The sequence below is a fragment of the Patiria miniata genome, unplaced genomic scaffold, assembly GCF_015706575.1.
Source record: "Patiria miniata isolate m_02_andy unplaced genomic scaffold, ASM1570657v1 HiC_scaffold_5, whole genome shotgun sequence".
NCBI lineage: Eukaryota > Metazoa > Echinodermata > Asteroidea > Valvatida > Asterinidae > Patiria > Patiria miniata.
The window spans coordinates 25,004,250-25,027,642 of NW_024037072.1; the positions used below are offsets into that span (position 1 = coordinate 25,004,250).

At 40.5% G+C, this 23,393-nt stretch overlaps 1 protein-coding gene across 1 annotated transcript in view; it reads left to right on the forward strand.

Moving 5' to 3' along the window:
- The window catches only part of LOC119740371 (nuclear RNA export factor 1-like), a 30,808-nt gene that overhangs the window by 709 nt on the left and 6,706 nt on the right, over nucleotides 1-23,393 (forward strand). The window contains exons 2-13 of the mRNA XM_038215645.1: nucleotides 539-692; nucleotides 3,540-3,698; nucleotides 5,768-5,972; nucleotides 7,172-7,255; nucleotides 9,960-10,064; nucleotides 11,781-11,916; nucleotides 12,528-12,616; nucleotides 14,679-14,786; nucleotides 16,325-16,422; nucleotides 20,479-20,515; nucleotides 21,592-21,716; nucleotides 22,395-22,455. Of these exons, the coding sequence (XP_038071573.1) occupies nucleotides 539-692; nucleotides 3,540-3,698; nucleotides 5,768-5,972; nucleotides 7,172-7,255; nucleotides 9,960-10,064; nucleotides 11,781-11,916; nucleotides 12,528-12,616; nucleotides 14,679-14,786; nucleotides 16,325-16,422; nucleotides 20,479-20,515; nucleotides 21,592-21,716; nucleotides 22,395-22,455 (1,361 nt within the window). The remainder of the gene's footprint in view (nucleotides 1-538; nucleotides 693-3,539; nucleotides 3,699-5,767; nucleotides 5,973-7,171; nucleotides 7,256-9,959; nucleotides 10,065-11,780; nucleotides 11,917-12,527; nucleotides 12,617-14,678; nucleotides 14,787-16,324; nucleotides 16,423-20,478; nucleotides 20,516-21,591; nucleotides 21,717-22,394; nucleotides 22,456-23,393) is intronic.

Here is a 23,393-nt window from a genome sequence, read left to right on the forward strand (position 1 = left end):
TGCTGAAAAAATTCTAAGTCCAAACCAACCACCCTGTTGGCGGCTACGAGGCTACGGAGTGGGAGTCCCCTTGAATATGCTTGAGAACGAAGCAACACAAAAGGAATGGGAGTTGCTGAAAATATTCTAAGTCCAAACCAACTACCCTGTTGGCGGCTACGCGGTTACGAAGTGGGAGTGCAATGGAGCATGACGCATAGTACATACAAGTAGCGCTGAGAATGTTTATTGAGGTCAATCAGCCGTGACCTCGTAGCCGGCTACGAGGTGGATAGATCGAGTGGCGGGGTATTCTGCAATTGTGCCCATCTGGTTCCCTGACCTGACAATATGTCAGAATCTTTGACTCTTGGAACCAAACTATCAGTATCAACCAAATGGGGTTTTTTTTCCGAGGTGTTTCTGTTCTTGACTTGAGCTTACGTTGGAGGTATGATGGTCAAATCTTTCCCTTTTGTTGAACTGGCATGCCTCAGTGCTCATAACTATTGAGACAAACCAAAAGCATAATTTTGTTTGCGACATTTCCCACCCTCAGGCCACGACGACCGAGACCGAGATGATGGTCACCAAGGTAACCAAGGTAACCAAGGTAACTGGAGGGGAGGACATTCTGGAGGCAGCGATCACTGGCGAGGGAAGAACCGCCGAGGTGGCAGAGGAGGAGGAGGAGGGGGCCCACCTGGCCGAGAGTAAGATCAGCTCATTACAAAAAGCCTCTTCTATTAGTTTACCCATTCCTTTTGGTCGAAAGCCTGTCACTAGGCTGGTCTTAAAGGGAATATACAACATTTGCAAACATCGAAAAATAAAACTATCAAGTTTTTACGAAATGCCTTACTTGGATGTTGGTAAATGACAGTCAAAAGCATCCTGTAAAATTATGTCTCCTGGTGTGAAGTCATCTTCAAGAAAATGGTATTTTTGTATACATTTCCAAAAGTGGTCGGCCGACCACCGTTGGAAATACCTAACTATTTTTCAACTACCGTAATTTTCGGAATATAAGCCGCGCGGTGTATAAGCCGCAGCACGCAAAAATCTGCAAATTAAGATTTGAAGTCGGCGTATAAGCCGCATCGGCGTATAAGCCGCACCAACCGCAGCGGTTCAATTTTGTAAGGCCTCTAAATTCTAGTCAAAATGCTCTGAACCAGTTCCATTTGCACTACGAAAGCTATAAAAGGGCCACAAATGTTATGTCAAATCATTTACAGTCGATTACTTTTACAAACAAATATGGAAATTGATGATGAGAAATAAAAAACGGGAATTGCTGCCGGCTGGCTCGTCAGTGAGCCTGTGCCGGCGAATGACATTATTTCCCCCCCGCACTTGAGAGAGTATGCAACCCACCATGTATTGTCTGACTGAAGCGCTACAAATCCTGCTTTGTGATGTGGCAACAGACGCGGAGTTGTTTTGTCCTAAAGGATAAACAAGTCTGTTTTTACAGCAAAACTTATCAAATTGTTGTGATTACTAACGAGTAGTAACGTCAAAACTTCAAGTTTGGATCGTAACTTTCTTCGAAAACAGTCAACACGAAGTCACCATGCCGAGATTTTTAGGACGAATCCATTAATTTCGTAGGGGTGGTTTCACCCCTGTTTTGAGTTTTACATCGTTTCTTGAATACATTTCAAGAAAAAAAATTATATTGTGACGTTGAACAACTGATTATCACATAAAGATATGTTTCAAACTCCATAAAAGTATTAGTTGTCTTTTTCCTTTTTTTAAACTGGGGAAATATTGGTAATTATTGTTCCCAAGAAAGTGCACCCCTTTATTACCACAAATGGTGTGGTCCATGGGGAATCCATGCAGCATGTATGCAGCATAGGCAGCATCGATCACGTACGGCCGGTTGTCGATGTCCAAAGGGACTGCTTTCACTAGCCGTACTTTTTACCGCTTGGTATCTTTTTGTGGGACGTGCTTTCGGTTTGTTAATGACTTTCTTAATTGATAATTATTTCAGCAACACATCTCTTCTTGTACCAGTACATTAAATACACATGTAAATGTCATTTTTATTCTTCAAGTCTCGGCGTATAAGCCGCCCTGTGTATAAGCCGCAGTAAACATTTTCATGGGCAAATTCAACGTATAAGCCGCGGCTTATATTCCGAAAATTACGGTACTGCTTCAAATTTACCATTTTTTAGTCCAAATTAAGTTGTTTGCTATTGGTTACATGTTCATGAACGGGTGCAGGTCAGCTAGACTGGTTCCCTTACCTTACAATTTTCCAGCATCTATAAATTTATCCATTTTATCCTAAGTGGAGTCAGGGAACCAGACTACTTGAACATTTTTGTTTTCTTGGTTTTTCCAGCATTTTCGAACACAAAACTTCAAACATGTCTGTGTAACAATATTTGATCTATTATACTAACCCCTCAAATAGTTCATTTCTGAAAATTACAGCAAAAGCCAATGATGTACATTCCATTTAAACAGTTGATAAAACTCCGGCTGGCTGGTCTTTAACACTTTTGCCAGTGTCCCATGAAATTTGACTTGTATGAAATCCGGTCCCTTTTACCCTTTTACTTGGTTGAACGTTCACAATCCTCTGATACGCATGCGCATGAGTCTGTATTTCATAGTCCTAAATTCACACTGCACTCAGCACAGTTGCATTCTGCGCCACATCGCGCAGTATGCGCAAATCTCCATATAAGGAGTTGTTTATGACTACTCACAAGAGGGGTGTTTAAAAAAAAATGAAGTAAACTTGTTGAACAAAATCGTTGGAAGTTTATCATTTTTGACTGTTTGGCTGAAAAAGTATAAATTTTATGAATGGGAATGAATATGCGCTTGGCCGGTATTAAACGCTATGTTTAAGACCGGTTGAAAGTTTGGAAGCTGATAATGACCCTCACCTTCAGCTCGGGTCATTATCGGCATCCAGATTCCAAACCGGTCTTAAACATAGTGTTTAAAACTGGCCAAGACACATTTTTATTACCTTATTAACTATGTCAATGAAGGGCAAAACTCAATATTGAAATTGTTTATTCAAACCTGAATAAAGTCCTTTACACACACATTTTCTATACTGTTGAACAACTGGTTTTGAAATTTGTTGGGTGGAGTTATGGCTCTACATTAAGCCCCTACTACTTTACATGGGTTTGGATTGTTACTGCACAGCATTGGATTTTTACAGATTCTTTTAAGCTTCCTTATATAAATGCCAAAGGAGTCGGGCTTAAATTGCAGGTGCTGATCAGATATTTTCTGGATGTGGCTTTGTAGCTGTTGCGAAGGTATTGGAAATCAAGCAAGACTTCTCCGTTTGGAAAATTTTGTTTAATTTCCAAATTTGTTGACTCATACAAGCTGTTCATATTTCAAAGAGGCTTGTTGTTTGGGGGGGGGGGGGGGGTTTTGGCACACATTTCATATAAAAATGCCACAAAATATGACAAGCAGCACTTTTCTCATGACCCCGAATTTGTTTTCCCAAAGCAATACATCATATTCTTCCCTTTGCCATGTTTTACAAATATACATCTCTGTTTCAGTGGACCATCGGGAGGAAAATGGCAAAGGGGTAAAGGACCTAGGAGGGGTGGAGGCAGTGATAGGGGTGGATACCAAGGACCACACCCACGCTCCAGGTTCGCTGATGAGGATGGCGATGTGCAGATGGGAGACATGGAAGAAAGCTCCAACCAAAGATTGTAAGTCAGTCATGGATCGCAAGCACATCGCAGGTCTGGTCATAAGTCAATCATAAGTCAATACACAAGTCCAGTCACAAACCAAAGATTGTAAGTCACTGTCAGTCCTGGATCACAAGCACATCGCAGGTCTGGTCATAAGTCAATCATAAGTCCATACACAAGTCCAGTCACAAACCAAAGATTGTAAGTCGATCATGGATCACAAGCACATCGCAGGTCTGGTCATAAGCCAGTCATAAGTCAATACACAAGTCCAGTTACAAACCAAATATTGTATGTCGGTGATTGATCACAAGCACATCACAAATCAGGTCATAAGTCGATCATAAGTCAATACACAAGTCCAGTCACAAACCAAGGATTGTAAATCAGTCATGGATTACAAGCACATTGCAGGTCTGGTCATTAGTCAATCATAAGTCTCAAGTCAGGTCATAAGTCAATCATAAGTCAGTACCCAAGTCCAGTTACAAACCAAAGATTGTAAGTCGGTGATAGATCACAAGCACATCACAAATCAGGTCATAAGTCGATCATAAGTCAATCATAAGTCACAAGTCGGGTCATAAGTCAATACACAAGTCCAGTTACAAACCAAAGATTGTAAGTCGGTGATAGATCACAAACACATCACAAATCAGGTCATAAGTCAATCATAAGTAAATACACAAGTCCAGTCTCAAACCAACGATTGTAAGCCGGTGATAGATCAGAAGCACATCACAAATCTGGTCTTAAGTCAGTCATAAGTCAATACACAAGTCCAGTCACAAACCAAAGATTGTAAGTCGATCATGGATCACAAGCAAATCACAAATCAGGTCATAAGCCCATCACAAGTCAACTCACAAGTCCAGTTATAAACCAAAGATTGTAAGTCGGTCATGGATCACAAGCAAATCACAAATCAGGTCATAAGTCAATCATAAGTCAATACACAAGTGCAGTCACAAACTAAAGATTGTAAGTCTGTGATGAAATTGCAAGCACATCACAAGTCTGGTCATAAGTCATCACAAGTCAACGATTGTAAGTCTGTAATGGATCACAAGCACATTAAAATTCCAACACAATATGGGAAACTGCCCACACATAATTCTGACTTACATTCTGGAGGTGTGCCAACCCAATGTAAAAGGCTGTGAGTTTAGGGGTAATGTACCCATCCTGACAGATTCTAACAGAACACGCCGTTAGGGTTAAAGTCTGGTCATAAAATCAATCACAAGTCCAGTCACAAATAACAGGGGGTGGACAACAACACAGGAATGTCTTTGTCACTGTTCATTTAAAATTGCCTGTGGCCCAATGACCCATTATTCGAGTCCAGCCGGGGTCATGGTGCGTGGGCCCTTGAGCAAGGCACTTTGTCACTCATTGCTTCTCTCCACCCAGGAGTAAATGGGTACCTGTGAGGGCAGAGATGGTTATTGTGATTGAATAAGCTTGCTTGCGCCTAACAGGCTGCATCGAGCTGTATACTCCCCAGGGAGCTGAGATGGTAATTGGAATGTTTAATTGGCCCAATGATCAGGGGTAATAATAATACTGTAAGCACTGTGATTTAGTTTACTTAAAAGAGCGTTCTTAAATGCTGATTATTATTATTATTTTTATTCATCACAGGAACATGGACTACTCCTCTCTGTATAACTCAAGCTTCGCCACAATAAAGAAAAAATATCTTGATTTAGAATCTGCCTGTTTTGCCTCAGTACAATGATTCACGCAGTTTATATTTCAGTTGAAAAGTTGAACAAAGAAATTGATTGGAGCAGGGCTTGAACCTGCGACCTCCAGATATACTGGATTATTGCTTCTGACTGGCACCCCTTGAACCTAAGATATTGACTTATTGGGAACCGTCAACAGGTTGCAGTTTTAAGCCCCGCTCCAGTCAATTTCTTTGTTCAACTTTTCAATTGTTATAATCCACCTAGTCGGGGTCCCCGTGTGTTTCATTTGAAAATTTTACATTTCACAGCAATTTGGAAGAGAGCTTGAAAAAACCCACTAGACTACCGGACAGACTCCATATTTTTTTTTATGTCCCCCTCGTTTCTCAGCAACCCCTACGGCCGGCCGAACAGTAGACGAGGGAACCGTCCCAAGAACAGAGACTCCCGAGGAAGCGGCAGTGCTGGGTCCATGTCCAGACTGGGTCTACCGATCAACCCTGGAGATAGGAGTAGGGACAGGGGTGCTTCAGGACAGAGCAGGCATAGTGGAAAGGGTGGGAAAGGGAGCGGACAGACGTGGATGAAGATCACGGTAAATCATGAAAAGTTTACCAGTAGTAGGGATGTGATTTCTCCGTTTTTATCAGGAAATCCGGGGTTTTTTTAGCCTCAAAAGTCAACCCACGTGAATCGTGTGAATCCGTTGAGAAAATGGGGGAGGGGGGAGAATTTACAAATTAATTATGCCGAAATTTACTTACTCTGTAATTTGCGATGTACATGTGTGTGTTGTATTCGGCTGGAGGTGAGTTCACTTGTCTTCAGGACCAGACTAAGTATTTTCTTCAATGGCATTTGCACCTCCTGTGTAGGGCTGCGAGATTCATGTACATACATGTATGCTTTTTGCATTCCCTCGCAGTTAACTTTCATTTGTATTGCTTATGTATTATCCTTGTTTAATGAAAATGCTTGGTTTGAGTACAGAAGAAACTTTATAAGAACAAGAGTACATTTTAACAAATGAAAGAACATTCTTCTTAAAAGTAAAACAAATTCTGCTCAAAAATTTCAGAGGAAAGTGCCCAGTAATCGTCTCAGATTGCACCACAGGGCATCTGGAATCCAAAATTTTTCGTGGCCCTTAAGCGGGCCCCGGACCCCACACCGTAATGGCTTCGCACTTCGCGCTCGCTGGAGTTTGCACTTCATACACAAATGTTCAGGTTTTTTGTCACAGACCAGTCCCATCCCTGTAGTATTCAGTTTTTACAAACCAGTTCTTGATTGAAAGTTCCATGAGCTGATCATTTGTCTTTTAAGTGTGATGTGTTCAGCTCTTAATTCTGACATTTTGGTAAGACTTTTTAAGGGGCCGTTCACAATTATCAACATTTTCACGAGCGTACAAACCGTACGCTGGGGGGAGGGCGTTAATGGCCGCCATACTTTTTTTTTTTTTAAATGTCGATCTGTTTTCTCGCCCGTCGCCACAGCCGACAGCCGCACGTGACAGGTCACTCTCCCCCAAACGATCCTAAAAATAGCATAGTATCGTACTCACGCGTGCGCACTACTACCAATGAGTCCACATTTCATGGAGTCAGATATTCACGCTACACCGGTTGAAAATGTTGATAATTGTGAACGGCCCCTAAGGATATCATAGAGATCAGTGGGTTTTTGATACAGACACTGGACCGTGGCGTACCATCAATTGTGGTAAGAAATTTCCAAATGATCTGAATTTACCTTGATAAAGATAACTGTACTCTTTGAATGTCATCCCAGATACCCTATGGAAAGAGAGTGGAGAAGGAGTGGCTTCTCCGCAGCTTACAGAATATCTGCACAGTACCCTTCATTCCCTTGGAGGTGAGTTTCAAGTTTTGTCATTTCATCATCGGATGGTTTTTGTTTGATCATTTTATTTTCTCATTCCCTTTTCATTTATTGTTTCAGTTAATCTAGTAACTTAATTATTTTTGCACCAATTGGTAACTATGAATTAATGCTAGGCAACGGAAGTTTCATTAACCCTAACTGCCCTGAATCCTCCAAAATCCTTTTTGCAAATTGGAGAAATTTGCAGGATTGACGTTACATGGCAAAAGTGCATTGCTGATTTCGGAGTATGCATTGTGTCAAGGTCTTGGGCCGGACCTTATGTTGTTTATGCTCAGCCGTGCATAAATGTAGTCCTTGATTATACTTGACATCCTCCGCACTGCTCCAGGATGTCACTGCCTCAGCCTATTGACAGTTATAGCCGGAGGATTTTGCAGGATTCAGGCAGTGGTCACCCCTCCATGGACCATATTCAAGAAATAACGGAGGAATTTGCAGGATTGAGGCTTTATGCTATTTTTCCATGGGGCCAATTGGAGGATTTTGCAGGATTGAGGCTACATCCTAGCAAAAAGGCCTAGGGAGTTAGGGTTAAAGGAAGTATACAACATTTGCTTTTGCTGTAATTTTCAGAAATGAATGGATTTGAGGGGTTAGTATTTTATAGCAAATGTTGTTACACTGACTTGTTTGAAGTTATGTGTTTGTAGATGCTGGCAAAACCAAGAAAAACACATGTATATATTACATATGTATATCATGTTCTTGTAGTCTGGTTCCCTGACCCCACGTAAGATGAAACGGAGCAATTTATAGACGTCGGGGAATTGTAAGGTCAGGCAACCAGTCTAGCTGGCTTGGACCCGTTCATAGGTGTGTTATCGATTGCAAACAAAATGCGGACTAGCTAAATAATGCTAAATTGGGAGCAGTATTTGAAAAATCTAGTTTTTTTCCGACGCGAAATTGATACAAAAATATCACTTTTCTTAAAAATGTCAGCACACCAAGTGCCGTGAAGTTAAACAGGATGCTGGAGACTGTCATTCATTAACAGTCCAGTAAGGTATTTCGTGATAATTTGGTAGTTTTGTTTTTGATGTTTGCAAATGTTGTATATTCCCTTTAACCAATTATTCAGTCACCTTTTCGGAACATTAGTCTTGCCATTACGTTAACCAAGTAATACCAGCTTTGTGTTTCTGCCACTTCCTTGATGAAGAGTTTTATGGGTGAAAGTTTAGGGTTTGGGTTGAGAAAAAGTTTTTTGATGCTTGCCCTTGCACGTTCTGAAAGGCAGCCTTTATGTCAACAAAGTGGTTTTGGATAAATCAGACTGAAAAATCTAACCAAATGACTGACATGACGATCAGTTAAGTCAAATTATCTAATGCTGGTTGTCAGCCTGGGTCTGTGCAATTTGAATCAGCCGGTAGTCTGGTTCCCAGACCAAAAGATTCTGACTACATTGTATTCCTGATGAATCTTAGGCTGCATCCGAATCAGCTTTCTAGAGCTAGGTCTAGGTCTGCACCCATTGAAAACACGCAGGCACGCAGTGACAATAGACGTAGCCGTAGCTTTGGAAGCCCGTTTCGGACACGGCCTTAGGTCAGGCAGCCTCTGTGGCTAAAAATAAACATGACGACTTTGATGGCCCTTTTTCAAAGCTCGGCTTCGTTTCCGATTTCGCTTTATCACTTTTAGCTTTTAATGTTCTGATTAAATTTTTAAGTAAATCACTTGCTTCGTAATATCATACAGTTATGATAATACAGCTGATGGTTTCTGTAAGATAACATTGACTAATGTTGATCTGGAATCTTCAAAATTAAGCACCCAAATAGCACTGTTAGCAGGCGGAGCCGAATGAAGACCGAGTTTTGGAAAATCTCAGTAACGGTTGTCAAATTCAAAATTGTACATGATGCAGCAAAAAGTTCGCCTATACGATCCGAGTATATTTGATGCACAAAATCGTCGTAGAATTTCAAGTTTTGTAAATGAAAGCAATGAATATTAATTATCAACTCATTAAAAAAAAAATTTAATAAGCAATTAGCAGTTAATGAAACCTATATTATATTTGGAAATACTCAGGCGCTATCCGATTGTCGACGAAAAGAATTCGGCAAAATTCGGAAATTTTCAGAAAAAGGAGGAATTCCTCCCGTTTTAGTCACGTGACGTAAATTGTAATACAATGTATTACCGGAGGCTACCGGACCTAATATTCATCAGGAATAGTCCGAATCTTTTAGTCTGGGAACCAGACTAATCTGCCGGGAAACGTTGGCAAAGTTCATGACCTGAGTGATTCTAGGCAGGAAATGCTAAATCTACAACTTTTTTTTTTCAATAGCCGTACATTTTACTGCTTCAAAATATATACAATTGTTACAAAAGAATTCAACTTAAATCCAGCACTTCTAACAATAAAAGCTGGATATTGCAAAAGGAAATACCATTTTGCAATGTGTTAGGTTAAGAATTATTGGCTGCAGTCTTTTCTGTGTAATACTTGTAAAGTTCTCTTACAACAAGGTCCAAAAGTAAGCAACAAACCCCGACCCTTGGCAATCAATGCAAAAGTAAAGAGCTGTATAAACACCAATGGCTTTTCTTTTGCTTAGCTTAGTATTTTGAATGGGGCAGGGTACCAGTCAGCGTATAGCCTGCAATGTACCTCGTTGAATAACAAAGATTGATAATTTGCATATTTTTTCCCCAGTTCCACTATGAAGGTGATTTAGCGGTGTTCTGCGTGGACGATATTGCAACAGGCAATGCACTAAGAAATGTCAGTAATCGCATTACAGCCAAAACGGGACACAAGGTATGTGGTATGTGACCTGGAAGCAGTAAACAGCTTTTGCTGATTTGGTTTCTGTGTTGTTAAAAATAAGAACATCTGAACAAAGACAGCTCAAGCTTCATCCCGTGCGTGATACATCTTCATTGGTTGCAGTGGACATTACCCCTCCTGTGTAAACATGCATTCTGTGCCAAGTAGTCCTTTCAGTCAAAACCAAACAAGTGACTGTTTTCAACAGTTAAGAATTCCCAGCCTACATAAAGCAGGATTGACTGACTTGGACTGTTTAAGTAACTTGATACAGCTATACTTTGACTCCGGGTAAGCGATAAAACAACTGTGACTACAACTTGCCTGCTTTGTCTGTTGACCCAGTTTGACTAGTCACAGTGCTTGCTTGACATTTGATCTGACTGCTGGTGACTAGCCTTTGTTAAACATATAGCAGGGAAAGTGGAAGTGAATTTTGACTGTCTGTGACTGTTTAAATAGCAGGAGGGTTAAAGCATTGGCCAGTGGTTGGTATGCCAGACCCGTTGATTTCTCAAAATCATTATTGTGTGGTTGGAATTGAAATTTTTTTGTGAAAACAAAATGCAGCTGAACTAGGAAATCTAAGAGGGATAGCCACTGATCTCTATATAAAGACTGGATAGCGGATAAAGAGCCGCACAATGAATGAATATGACGCCATATTGGTGAGACCGGTGAGACCGGCTGGTGATCTACAAAGGACAAGTTGCTGGCTTGATAGGCATCTTGATTACTTTTGTAACATCGCAGTTCACTTGATTTATATTTTGACCACCACCACTGATTACGGTTTACAATTTCTCTAACGTCGTGGTTTATTTTTTTTTTAATGCCGTAGTTCCTTTTTTGGCGTTTTGGAAATAATAATCACTATGGAAATGTGTCCTTTTTAGAGCATCATAATACGTTACGTGACCAAAATGCACGTCAACTGTTGATACAACGCGCGCTGTATATGCGCGTAGAACGTTCGTATTATACGCGGCCATCTTCGTGAGACCGGGGGCGAATTGGTCAATATGCAAAGTCTACTGTGTGACTGGTGTATGGATGTTCGATATCCAGTTTTTATATCGAGATCAGTGGGGATAGCTCACCTCCATTGAGCTAAGTAACTTAGTTGTTTGAGCTTCAGTATGGTGTTCCAGTGGTCAGACATTTTAAATCCACTCCAGTCAATTTGGTTGTTTTATTTAGTTTTGATTAAATGAATTTTTACACTGGAGCGTATTTGTAGCAAATATCCATTCCTCTGAAATATGTATAAAAACTGTGAGACATGTCTTTTTTTGGAAAAGAATTTTGCAAAGTGCACTTTTTAAAACATTTGAAATGTTTCATGCTTTTCCTGACAACTGAGGGCGCTCTTGCTGTGCTGTCACTTGAAGAACACTCTTTGGATTGAGGTTTTCTCTTCCAATTTTAAACCCAAATTTTTATTGAAAACATTTGTGCATAAAGTTTTCTCATTGTCTTACTGTCATGCATTGAATCAACAATGATTCACTGAAAGCAGAAAAGTATTGACCGCGTACCCCAAAAATGTTGGTGACTTTATGCTGAAGCAGATGTGACACTGAATTTTCTTGCCTCAAATGACATCACTCATTTTCTGTTGGTGGTTATTAAAGGATGTAAAAGTAAAAAATTATATACTCAACTTCACAATATTACTAAACTTTGCAATATTTCGTGAATGCATAGATTATAGTCAAGACCAGGCCTTGTCATCCTATGACATTGGACGCCCAGGATTATGAAGTGCTGAAGGTGTGTCTTAGTGATCGCTACGATCCGTCCACGAAGTCCCTCAGTTTGAAGGCGTTGCTGAATGACGAAGGTACTGATGTCTGAAAGTTTGCTCAATACTTTATGTATGTATGAATCCGTAGCCTGCAGTGGGGCACCCAGGATTTGGTTGGGGGGGGGGGGGGGGCTCACACTTTTTTTCCCTTTTTTTTTTTAGAAATTTTAATTTTTTTATAAAACTGTTGCCCACAATTTTTGGCCGCAGAATAAAAATTGGGGTTTTTTAAAAAACATTTTGGGGGGACGGGCTATTTTTATGTTGGTGGCGCCAATTACATCCGTAATATACTACTTGAAAACAGGCCACATACATATCACCACGGTCAGATCTTGGGACAAAAAAATTGACCCCCCTAAAAACAAAAAATTGACAACCTTTTTTTTTGGGGGGGGGGGCTGTTCGCTTTATGTGTAGTAGAAAACTCTGCACTAACAGATATCATATTTCACCGGTTTGCTGGAAATTGTGGTACGTGGGCAAATTGTTTGTGTTGACGAAAAGGTTGCTTGTATACAATCCTGCATTTGAATTTTTGAATGTCGTTCTAAGTGTTTAAATAAACGGAATGAAAATATTCTTCTTCTTGTTTTAGGTCTCCAGCAAAATGTTGAATTGGGATTGTTGTTTTTGTTATCCTCCAGGGCTTAAGAGTAAAGATGTGATGGGTATACTGAGTCGAAATCACATCATGGAAGGTGTGATCAAAATCATAGCTGAGAATATCCCAGAGGTAGGAAATGCTGATTTATTGCTACTTATATGTGACCTGTTCTGTCAAAATCAGACTTTTCTGGGCAAAAGGTCAAAAATGATATTTTTGCATAAGGTCAAAAATGATATTTTTGCATATTGTTAAAATATGGTCTTTTTCCTTTTAATAGGTGGTTTAATTTTTGAAACCGGTCATTCCTGGGCAGAGTTATGCTATTGTGAAGTTCATTGTGTCGAAAAGTAGAAAACAGAGAAAATGGCCACAAACGTCACAAAACAATAATTTCTTTAACTGATATACCTTAACAAATCATCAAAAATACTATAATTAGAGATCAAATTAGGGTTTCAAACTTTTATAGTACATTTTAGACATGTTTAGTATTACAAATATGCAAACATTTGAAAATCGAAAGAAAATCACCCCTACAGCATTTATTTTGGCCCTATCTCAATTTCAACCTCTGCCCAGAAGCGTCTGCTTTTGACAGAACAGGTCACATATTTTGTTTGTAGTGTCTTTCGTGAAAAAAATTGAAATTGTGCTTGTGAACGAATCTTCAAGTACAGTGGTAATAGTACGGCGGATAGGTGATGGGATTGTCCCTTTGATGATACATTGTACAAGCATGGCACTTGGCACACAGTCAGAGTATGTCATGAGAAACATATTTGGCTATAGGGCCATCACAGATTTGTCCTTTGAAAAAAATATTGGTACAATAACAAGCAATGGCAGCCATTTTGTAAATTTTGAAAATTGTTTGTTATTCTGCATGTATCTATATTTTTTCAAAGGACAAATCTGCGATGGCCATATAGCCAAATGTCTTTCTTAAAGGGAAGATACAACATTTGCAAACATCAAATAACGAAATGATCAAATTATCACGAAATACCTAACTGGATTGTTAGGGAATGACAGTCGAAAGCATCCTGTAAAATGGTGGCTCCTGGTGTGCTGACATTTTTTAAGAAAAACTGTATTTTTCCAATGCTGGTCACCAGCGTTGGCGATAAAAACTGCTCCTAGTTTTTCATATTCAGTTATTCCGCATTTTCTTTGCAATTGATTACACACCTGTGAAGGGTTTCAAGCCTGCTAGACTGATTTTTTTACCTTACAATTCCCCAAAGTCTATAAATTGCTCTGTTTCATCTTAAGTGGGGTCAGGGAACCAGACTACAAGAACATGATTGGTTTTCTTGGTTTTTCCAGCATAAACAAGCCCAAAACGTGAAACAAGTCAGTTGAACAATATTTGCTGTAACATACTAATCCTCCAAATCCAATTATTTCTGAAAATTGCAGCAAAAGCATATGTTGTACATTCCCCGACTTTCTGCCAAATTCCATGCTTGTATCATTAACCCTAACTCCCTAGGCCTTTTTGCAAGGATGTAGCCTCAATCCTGCAAAATCCTCCAATTGGCCTCATGGAAAAATAGCATATAGCCTCAATCCTGCAAATTCCTCCGCTATTTCTTGAATATGGTCCATGGAGGGGTGACCACTACCTGAATCCTGCAAAATCCTCCGGCTATGACTGTCAATAGGCTGAGGCAGAGGCAGTGACATCCTGGAGCAGTGCGGAGGATGTCAAGTATAATCAAGGACTAAATTTATGCACGGCTGAGCATAAACAACACAAGGTCCGGCCCAAGACCTTGACACAGTGCGTACTCCGAAATCAGCAACCCACGTTTGCCATGTAACCTCAACCCTGCAAATTCCTCCAATTTGCAAAAAGGATTTTGGAGGATTCAGGGCAGTTAGGGTTAAAGGCACAATTCCCCCAAATATTTCCCCTATCTGTCCCACTACAAAGCAATTTTCGGCTTCCAATGTTCAGAGCCATAGAACTGTCCTGTATGTATAACAATAATAAAAATAGACCTTATGCAATAAGGCGGAGTCGGAGGGCAATGGTTTGTCTCACTTGCATAAGCTTGAGTAAGCCTGTGCATTCATTGTTACCGAATGAAATAACAGGGAACGCCCCTGAGGTACCTGCAGTGCATATTAAGGTCTGTGGCTGAACTCTACATGTACTTCCTGTATCTCTCTTTTCCATGTACAGGTCCTAGCCATTGATCTCAGCAACAACAGACTGTTCAGCTTTAAAACCTTCAGCAAACTGGCAGAGAAAGCCACACAGTTACGGAGTCTGAATCTTGGCACCAACAGTGTAAGAGATGTCATCGATAAGTTTATCAAATTAGGTTTTGCCCTTCACCGACCTTTAAATACTCAGTGGGTAACCTCCCGAGTGAAAGTTGGAAAAAATCACTCGGGTGGGACCCGAACCCACGACCTCCTGCTTTCTAGTGCAGACATCTTACCACTCGACCACCGAGCTAACGGGATCGGTTGGCCGGTTTGAATCTGATGTACAAAGCAGCGGGTACCGCATAATAAGTTTCTTTATCAGTAAGTTTCTTTTATATTTTCATCTCGAGGTTTGGATACTGAAAAAATGTAACAACTCTGCTTGTCAATTCTAAGAGAAGAATGCTGCAAAAAAAAATTCCAGCAGAAACTAATACTTTGAACCCTGAGGTACCCGTATAACCTCGTAAAACCTTGAGGTACTGCCTTTTCAATGTTGCAGTCATCCCTACACGTATGTTCATCCCTTCCACTTAGTTTGTGCATTTGCATTTGCAAATCTCAGCTATTGTGCACCACTTAGTTTTTTTTCCCGCATGCCTACAGGACCAAAAGATTCTGAAATTAGACGACAGATGGCGCCATTCCGCACCAGTTGATCAGCCGAAAACAGTATCACATAACTTCCACAAGTTACAAACGACCTACACTCATGAACATTTCTGAGAACATTAGATAGAATTTTACATCATGTTATGAGCTAAGATTGTCCAAATGTAAAAATTATTCTTGAAAAAAAAGAGATTTAAAGAGGAAAAAAAACATATTTTCCCCGAACATTTTTCAAACGATGGAAAATTCCAAGCATTCTGTTCATACATATCTTTAAAGAGGTTGTGGAATGCTCAAAGACATTTCCGTCATTTTTGGGGTATATGTAGCCTAAGGTGTGATAAAATAAAAACGATTATTGTTTCTGTCATAAAATGAGTACAAAAGGTACTTTTGAGAGCTGTTTTTCAAGTCCTGTCATGCCTGTTTCGACCCGAACGTGCAATTTGTGTAAAAGTTGTCGTTGCGGGCAGCAAACAAAACACAGTAAATCGTGACGTAATAAACAGGACTCCCGATGCAGAGTAGCATAAACGAGTCCTGTTTATTACGTCACGATTTACTGTGTTTTGTTTGCTGCCCGCAACGACGACTTTTACACAAATTGCACGTTCGGGTCGAAACAGGACCTGAAAAATAGCTCTCAAAAGTACCCTTTGTACTCATTTCATGACAGAAACAATAGTCGTTTTTATTTCATCACACCTTAGGCTACATATACCCAAAAAATGACGGAAATGTCTTCGAGCATTCCACAACCTCTTTAAGAGTTGCCAGTCCTGCAAGTACAGGACTTCTTGCTTTTTCAAATTGATGACATATTACCGCCATACTTTTTGTAACCTTTGAAATTTCCTGCAAAACTGTCAGAGCCCTCTTGCTTCTCTGATCGTAGCAACCACTTCAGCTACGCAACTAAACTTTTATGGTCGTGATTTTAATCTGGTAATTCTAGTGTTATTGATGAAGACCTCTTTAATAAGAGATTTTGATTTTTTTTTCAAGATTCGAAACGAGGGCGACCTGGAGCCAATCAAAGAATTCAAACTGGAGGAGCTGTTTTTAGAAGGCAACGAAATCGCCAACAAGCCCAACTACAGAAGGTAATAGCATGGTACTAAGCATACTGCATGAGTACAATCAATGCATTCAATGCATCACATCCAGTTGCGCAAAAGCGTAGGAACTGTAGAGGGCAGTATACGTTGCTTGCAAATAATGGCCCAAACTTGTGAATGGCACAACCGGAACGTGCACAACCCTGTAGGGTCTGTACTTCAGAGGAAATGGTGCCATAAGTTACTCTCTGTGAACAGTTTGCATTACGTTTGTCAGTGGAGAGGGTGTAGCTATGCGTAAAGCTTAAGATGCTGTTTAAGCTTAGATATCTTGAGGCAGTTGCCATGTAGAAAGTTCTTTGAAGATTTCAGTAGGACACCTTTTCAAATGTACAACTTCAATGTCATGAGCAAGCGTCCTATCCATTGAAGTGGATGTGATATCACCAAAATATGTTTTCATAACAAATCGCCATACTTGTTTAGCTTCTTGACATGATTTAGCTCTTGCACACATTTGACGATAGAACTTGGATGTAAACATCCAAAATTGTCTGTTTGTATGTCCAACAAGAAAGACACACTATTTTTCTCACAGAAATTACTTTTCATCCGGTTCTTTTTGCTGTGTTTAGTGTATCAGCCACTGTTTCCTTTTTTTGGCATTTGCCTGTTGAATGTTTGAAATCTAGATCATTGCACCCTTTGAATAGTATTTGTTGCCCTCATATGTTTTACTACTCTGTTCTAGTTGTGCCTTGATTTGATTAAACCTGTTTTTTGATGTTGCTCATAACCACTTGTTTCCCTAATCACAGGTCGGATAAATTAAATAATCCATCAGAGATCGTTATTGTACATTGCCCGTCATGTTTCAGTAACACTGACAGTTCCCCCTCAAAAATTTACAGAGTTCTTGGAGAGAAAATTCCCCTTCCCCTTAAATTTTTAGAAAAAAAATAAATAGAATTCCGGGGTGAGATTTGTCAGGATTTTTCCTGATTTCGGATTGTTTTGTCCGGATTTTCCCTTACTTCATTAAAAGAATCGTTTTTGAGACGAAGAATTCATGAGTTTGTACAATAATGGTGTTCTTACGTAAAAGTTTATATAAAAACAAAAATAATGGGTATTTTAAGGGGTGTCTTTTAGGCAAATATAGATTGTATATACCTTAGACCCTTAATTTCTATGAGGCCCTTTGCAACCCTCAAAACCTCTGCAATTAGTTCGTGGATTTTTCATTCCTCCCCCCCCCCCCAATCTGGCCCCTGAGTATCATGCCATTATTTGCCTGTTGTACTTGTACCTTCCGTATTTTCCCAAGTCCGTTTCCCTGTTTGTTGTTTCTGTGTGTCCGCTTTCTGGTTATTAATTTCTGCTGCACTTGTTTCATTTTTTGTTCACAAATAACGCATTAACAGTTTTTTTGCTACAATATTTTTCCGGGCCGGGGGGGGGGGGGATGTTGTTGCTTTAACTGTTTCTTCAGAATTAATACTTACCAACCCTTATTCTTCTCATTCATGTTAACCTCTAGCCCTAGAAGGCTTTTCTGAACTATGTTGGTCACATATGATTGAGTTTAATTTATTCTGCAAGCAATAATAAGACATTGAAGAAAGGAGGTCTTGAAAAATCCTACACAGAGAGAAAATTTCAGAGAAGGGCGTCCACTTTGTTTATATAGTCGCCAATGTATGCCGCCATTTGCCATGGATCCATTTACATCTGATGTGACAACACACTGGTAACATCCTTTACTTCAAACCTACCAGTGCAAATGACAAGGGAGCAATAGTGCCCAATACCCACTAGCATTGTCTGCTTGTATCGACAGACTGGACAGGCTGTCCTTGCAAACAATCAACGTTCTAAAAAATCATCCGATTTTTTGAAGAAAAAAAAGATAGATTGTTTGACAATGGCAGGATGGCTGCACTCTCCGGCCTCCGAAATTGTACAGTTCAAGCCGGAAGTATGCAGTGCATGCTGGGACATGAGCACAGCATTGTTAACCGCAGCCGTGCTGCGTTAATCAAATTCCACCCTTCGGTGTGGACTCGGGGCAACAGGATCATGTTATCCTCTTGTAGCGTGCCTTGTCAGCATTGCACAGGGGGGCTTCGCGAGTCCTGCTAGCCAATGACGGGTAAGATCTAGCTACGGCAGACAACCTAAGCCAGGCGTAGGACCCAGCAGGCCCCCCAAACTCAAAACTGGACTTCCGGTAGGTCAGACAATAATGGCCAAGACCCACAGAGTCTTCAGTCAGCCGTTAGCATCAGTAGAAAAACAACCTACTCAGTGAAATTATACAGCAGTGTTGAGTCATCAAAATGCGACACGGACATTGTTTTTGTCAGTGACCAACTGTACATTCTCATGGAGAGGTATTTGCTTGAATTGGAATCAAGCTGGATTGGTTCTAAATAAAAGTGGAAAACAGGAAAAGAACTGATATTTTACCCTGGGAATGGCATAGAACTACATTCCTATTGAGTTACTTCGTCAGGATATTAGTCACATTTGGTAGTTAAGCTCTCTGCAAGTATTTTTAATGAATGTAAAGACTGAATACACCTAAAAATGGTGTTAGTTTCCTTGTTCGCCTTCATTTGTCACCCTTTCATTTGTAACTCTTGTTTCACAACCCTTTGTTTCATATTGCATGCTGCTGCATGTACTCTCTGCTCTTTCTCATTGTAGTCAGTCTTGTTTTGTGATCCCCATCTTGTGTTTGTGTGTATGTTTGTTTAGAGTCCCCAAGTTAAAAGCACACACTTCTTTATAGATCTTTTCAACACTTTTGTTGGAGTTTAAGAGATTGTTGGTATTTTGTTTAAGTTGATGCCAAAGCCAGTCAGGGGAGCGGTAAGTACATGTATGCTCGGCAGCATGAGTCCATGGTTTACTTGTTCACTAGAGTTGTGTTATCATATCACAGCATATCTTTCCTGAACTCTTCGCTGTAGACAATTTTGCTGTTATAGATACATGTAGAAGGTGAAATTTCTTGAGAAACTCCAACAGAGATAATAATTTGCAGATTTGTTTTTATTTCGCCTCCATTGTATTCATTGGTCACATAATTTAGTCCATTTTTGGATTTGTTTATCACCTAAACACTCAAATGATTAATTCCCAATTTCTACGTTTTTATGCAAATTAACGTATTGGGCCCGTTATAGTGTATCTGTTCACTAATGCTTCCAGCATCGTTGTCAGTTGAATTACATACACTTCAAATTACATTATGATCAAATCTGAAAGCTGCTTAATTTGGCAAACACGTCAAAAAGCAAATAGGTATATTCTGCAGGAGATATAGTTTGTTTGCAACTTCACTGAAGTAAGAAATGGAAAGCGTTTCAACATAGCTGAAAAAGGCATCGTCGTAAATCCGCAATTGGTAATGACATTCAACTAGTTGTTGCTCAGCGTGGTAGATTTGCGTAAATACATTTCCATCCGGACCGTCCTGGTCATGCAAGCCTAAAAATGTTGAGCAACCAGTTTCTGTTATATGTTCATTCAAACGAACATTTCCTCCCGTGTATGGGCTCTATGCGTGAACAAGAGAGGGCGCTGTTTTACCCAGTAGACGGGGCACACCGCGTGCGTGTACTGGAGGGCGCGCATGTAGCGCAAAGTACGCACGACTTATTTTATTCTGAATGTGCACAAAGCCATAGCGTCTTCGCGTGAGCGTAGGGCGTCGTTGGCAATGCATTGGAATGTCTCTCCCCAAACTCTCCCCTTATCTCCGTTGAGGGGGTATTTGCGCAGGGAGCCCATACTGTGGCTGAGCTGAAAATACCGTCACCGGCCATGTTGGATGGAATTTCATTGACGCCATCTTCTTAGTTTTGCGTTACCAGGTTTTATTATATGCAACTTGCAGATCGGCCCCTTACCGTTCCATTTAAAAAACAATTGACTAAAAGAAACAACAGTGACACAGTCTCTGAAACAGAACTTTTGAACTTTTGGTTTTGAACAATGAAAATCCGTAACAGTTTTATAATCCTCACTATTGATCCTTTTCTGAAACTTGCCCTTCCTGTGCTGTGTGTTTTAATTCTTTCCACACCTCTCCAGCATCATTCGGCGACAGTTCCCCAAGATCATCAGACTAGTGAGTACAGTTTTCAGTCAATTATGCTAACTGTCATGTGACAGCGACTGACCAAAATTATGCTAGTAGGTGAAAACCAGAATGGATGTAGTTTTACAAGTCTGGTGCGAACAACGCAGATTGCCGAGTTGAAAATATATTTACCAGACAGTTTTGTGCGTTTTTAAATGGGAAGCACAAGTTGTAATTGCAAGATGAATATTTATCCATGGGTCATAGAGCGCACCAGACTGCAGTGATGTTTATTCTATTTATTTCTGGTATTGAAAACGAGGATTCCTCAAAAATGCCCTAGACACTGTAGCATGAAAGCCCAAAGAAACTTATAGAGAGAAGACAAAGACAGTGGTGGGAGGAAAACCCCATAAGAATATTCTGGGGAAAACCCACAGAATCGGGTAGGGACTGAAAACATAATCCACACGTGGTCCAGGAATCGAAACCTGGGCCGTAGCGGTGGAAGACAAGGAAAGTAACCACTGCACCAACCTGACTCCCACTTTTGTGAGTCCATCACAAGTTTTCAACAATTTTGATTATAAGTCGTCCAGTCCCAGGTGAAGTCACCAGCTATTCAACTGAAGCGTAACAAAGGCATTCCTTTGTTATTATTTATCTCCCGTTACAATCACTTTGGACCAGATTTTTGAATTAACTTGTGATTTACCTTTGACCGGACTTGCGGTGGACTTGTGATATATGCAGTGACAACACCACTGGCCCTAACCCCTAGAGTGATTTACTAGGAACCTTCCTCACTCCTGCCAATTCCAACACCTTATGGTAAACTCTACACCTAAACTGTTGGACTCTGATTATGGTGGTATGCCTGATACCATGTAAAGCGTAATCAGTTTACTAGTGCAGTACCCACTCCAACAGATTCCAACAAACAGATTGGTGTTGGAATTTGACTGGATGGGGATTGTTAGGGTGGCACTGAAACCAATAGACTCAGTCCAGTGGTCTAGAAGATTCACTGAGCTCTACCGACGCTTGTATTTCCAGCCTAACTGCATGAAATTTCTCCCCCTTAAGTTATAAAATTTCTGTCCCTCATGTTACACCTCGCTTAGGATGGACAAGATCTCCCACCGCCCATTGCCTTTGACTTGGAGTCACCCACGGTCTTACCGCCAGTACAACACAGCTACTTTGGGACTAGCACTATCAAGAAACTGCTTGTGAGATTTGTTGAACAGTGAGTATCGGTCTTGCCTACACATCATTTCACATGAACTTCCTGGCAATTGTTTTAAGAAGCTTTTTTTACAATATTTTAGAATTAAAGGTAGGGTAGATCATTTGTTAGTTGTGCATTTTTTCCTTTGAAGCAAAGTGCTCAAAATCTATAGATGTGTGCTTAACAACTAACCTACTGATGTTTTATCCCTGTGAATGTTGTATACTCCGAGAAAACAATATTCTAGGATCTCGTTTTCCAGTCAAAAGTTGCCGAGTCATGTTTTGAATTGCGCTCAAAATTTAGCGTCCGGGACAGGTTCTCATTCAGCCGATTTCAGCTACGCGATGTCACGTGCTGAGCTGACGAATAATAGCAACCGAGCGCTTGTGTGCGTCGTGTCAACGCGGGTGCCCTCCCATTCACGGATGCACCGAAATACAAAACCAACTACTAACGGAAATTTTCTAATGAACTGTCACTTGACGCATCGCTGGCAATGGCCTTCTTTCATTGTTTTCTTCAAAATGACAGCATGCCAGAAAGAATAATTTCACAGGGAGTTTACTGCCATTACTATCTTTAAACCAAGTAACCTTTTCAACAATATTTACAGTTACTTTTTGGATAGCTGCAAATGTTATGCCTTTAAGACCGCTGATATTTGAGAGATTTTGTTTGTTTTTAATTTTGCAGATATTTCACAGTGTTTGACTCTGGCGACAGGCAGCCATTCATTGAGATTTATCATGACCAGGTATGTAGTGCATGCATGCTTCATTTATTCATGGTGATCCGATGACACAATTATCATGACACTATCGACAGATCCGAGCATGTTATCAATGCACACAGAGGCCCCCTTCAATGGCGAAAGCATTGTGCTAGCTATTGTACAAAGCGACTAGCTCCTGATGGATTATTTGTACAATAGCTAGCACAATGCTTTTGCCATTCAAGGGGGCCTCCAAGCATATATAATAATGGCATGCTCGGATTCGTCTATAGTGGAATCCAGCGACCAGAATCAGAAGCTTTTACTGTGGTGGTGTCACACTCACGCGCATGCTGCATGCGTTCTTAAAGACGAGGCGCACATGCATGTTGGCATTCCTAGAGGTCAAAGGAGTCCGGATGCGTGTGAAATACCTGAGCGAAACTCATGCGAGCCCTGCGCCCCCGCGCCCTGCACCATACTTGAGCTTTTTCTACTCGATGTTAATTTATAACCATTGATTTTCACAATGCAAACCTGGTTTGTGGTCTTCACATTAAGGCGCTTTCACATTAGAGCCTCTCAACCCGGGTTGAACTCAACCCTGGGCAAACCCAGTGACACCTGGGTTGAGTTTTTTAATTTTCAACCCTGAGTTCAACCCCGCATCGTTTCACACTTGTTTGTGGCAAGATTTTCAACCATTGAGGGAGTTAAGATCGGTTTCGGTTTGGATTCGGTTTATATCTTTAATGTTTCGGGTCGGTTTGGCCTGGTCAACCCAACCCGATGCACATCATTAATGTGTGTGGTCTCGAAAGCTTTGAGAAAAATACGGTTGAAGTATCATCGGGTAATTGAGGACAGGACTCAAGTTGAGGACAACCTCGATTAGAAAACGTGTACAAAACCAATGGGAACTGTTGCAAAAATGTTTAAGAGTAGAAACAAAAGATTGATGGAACAATAGAAAATCCTTG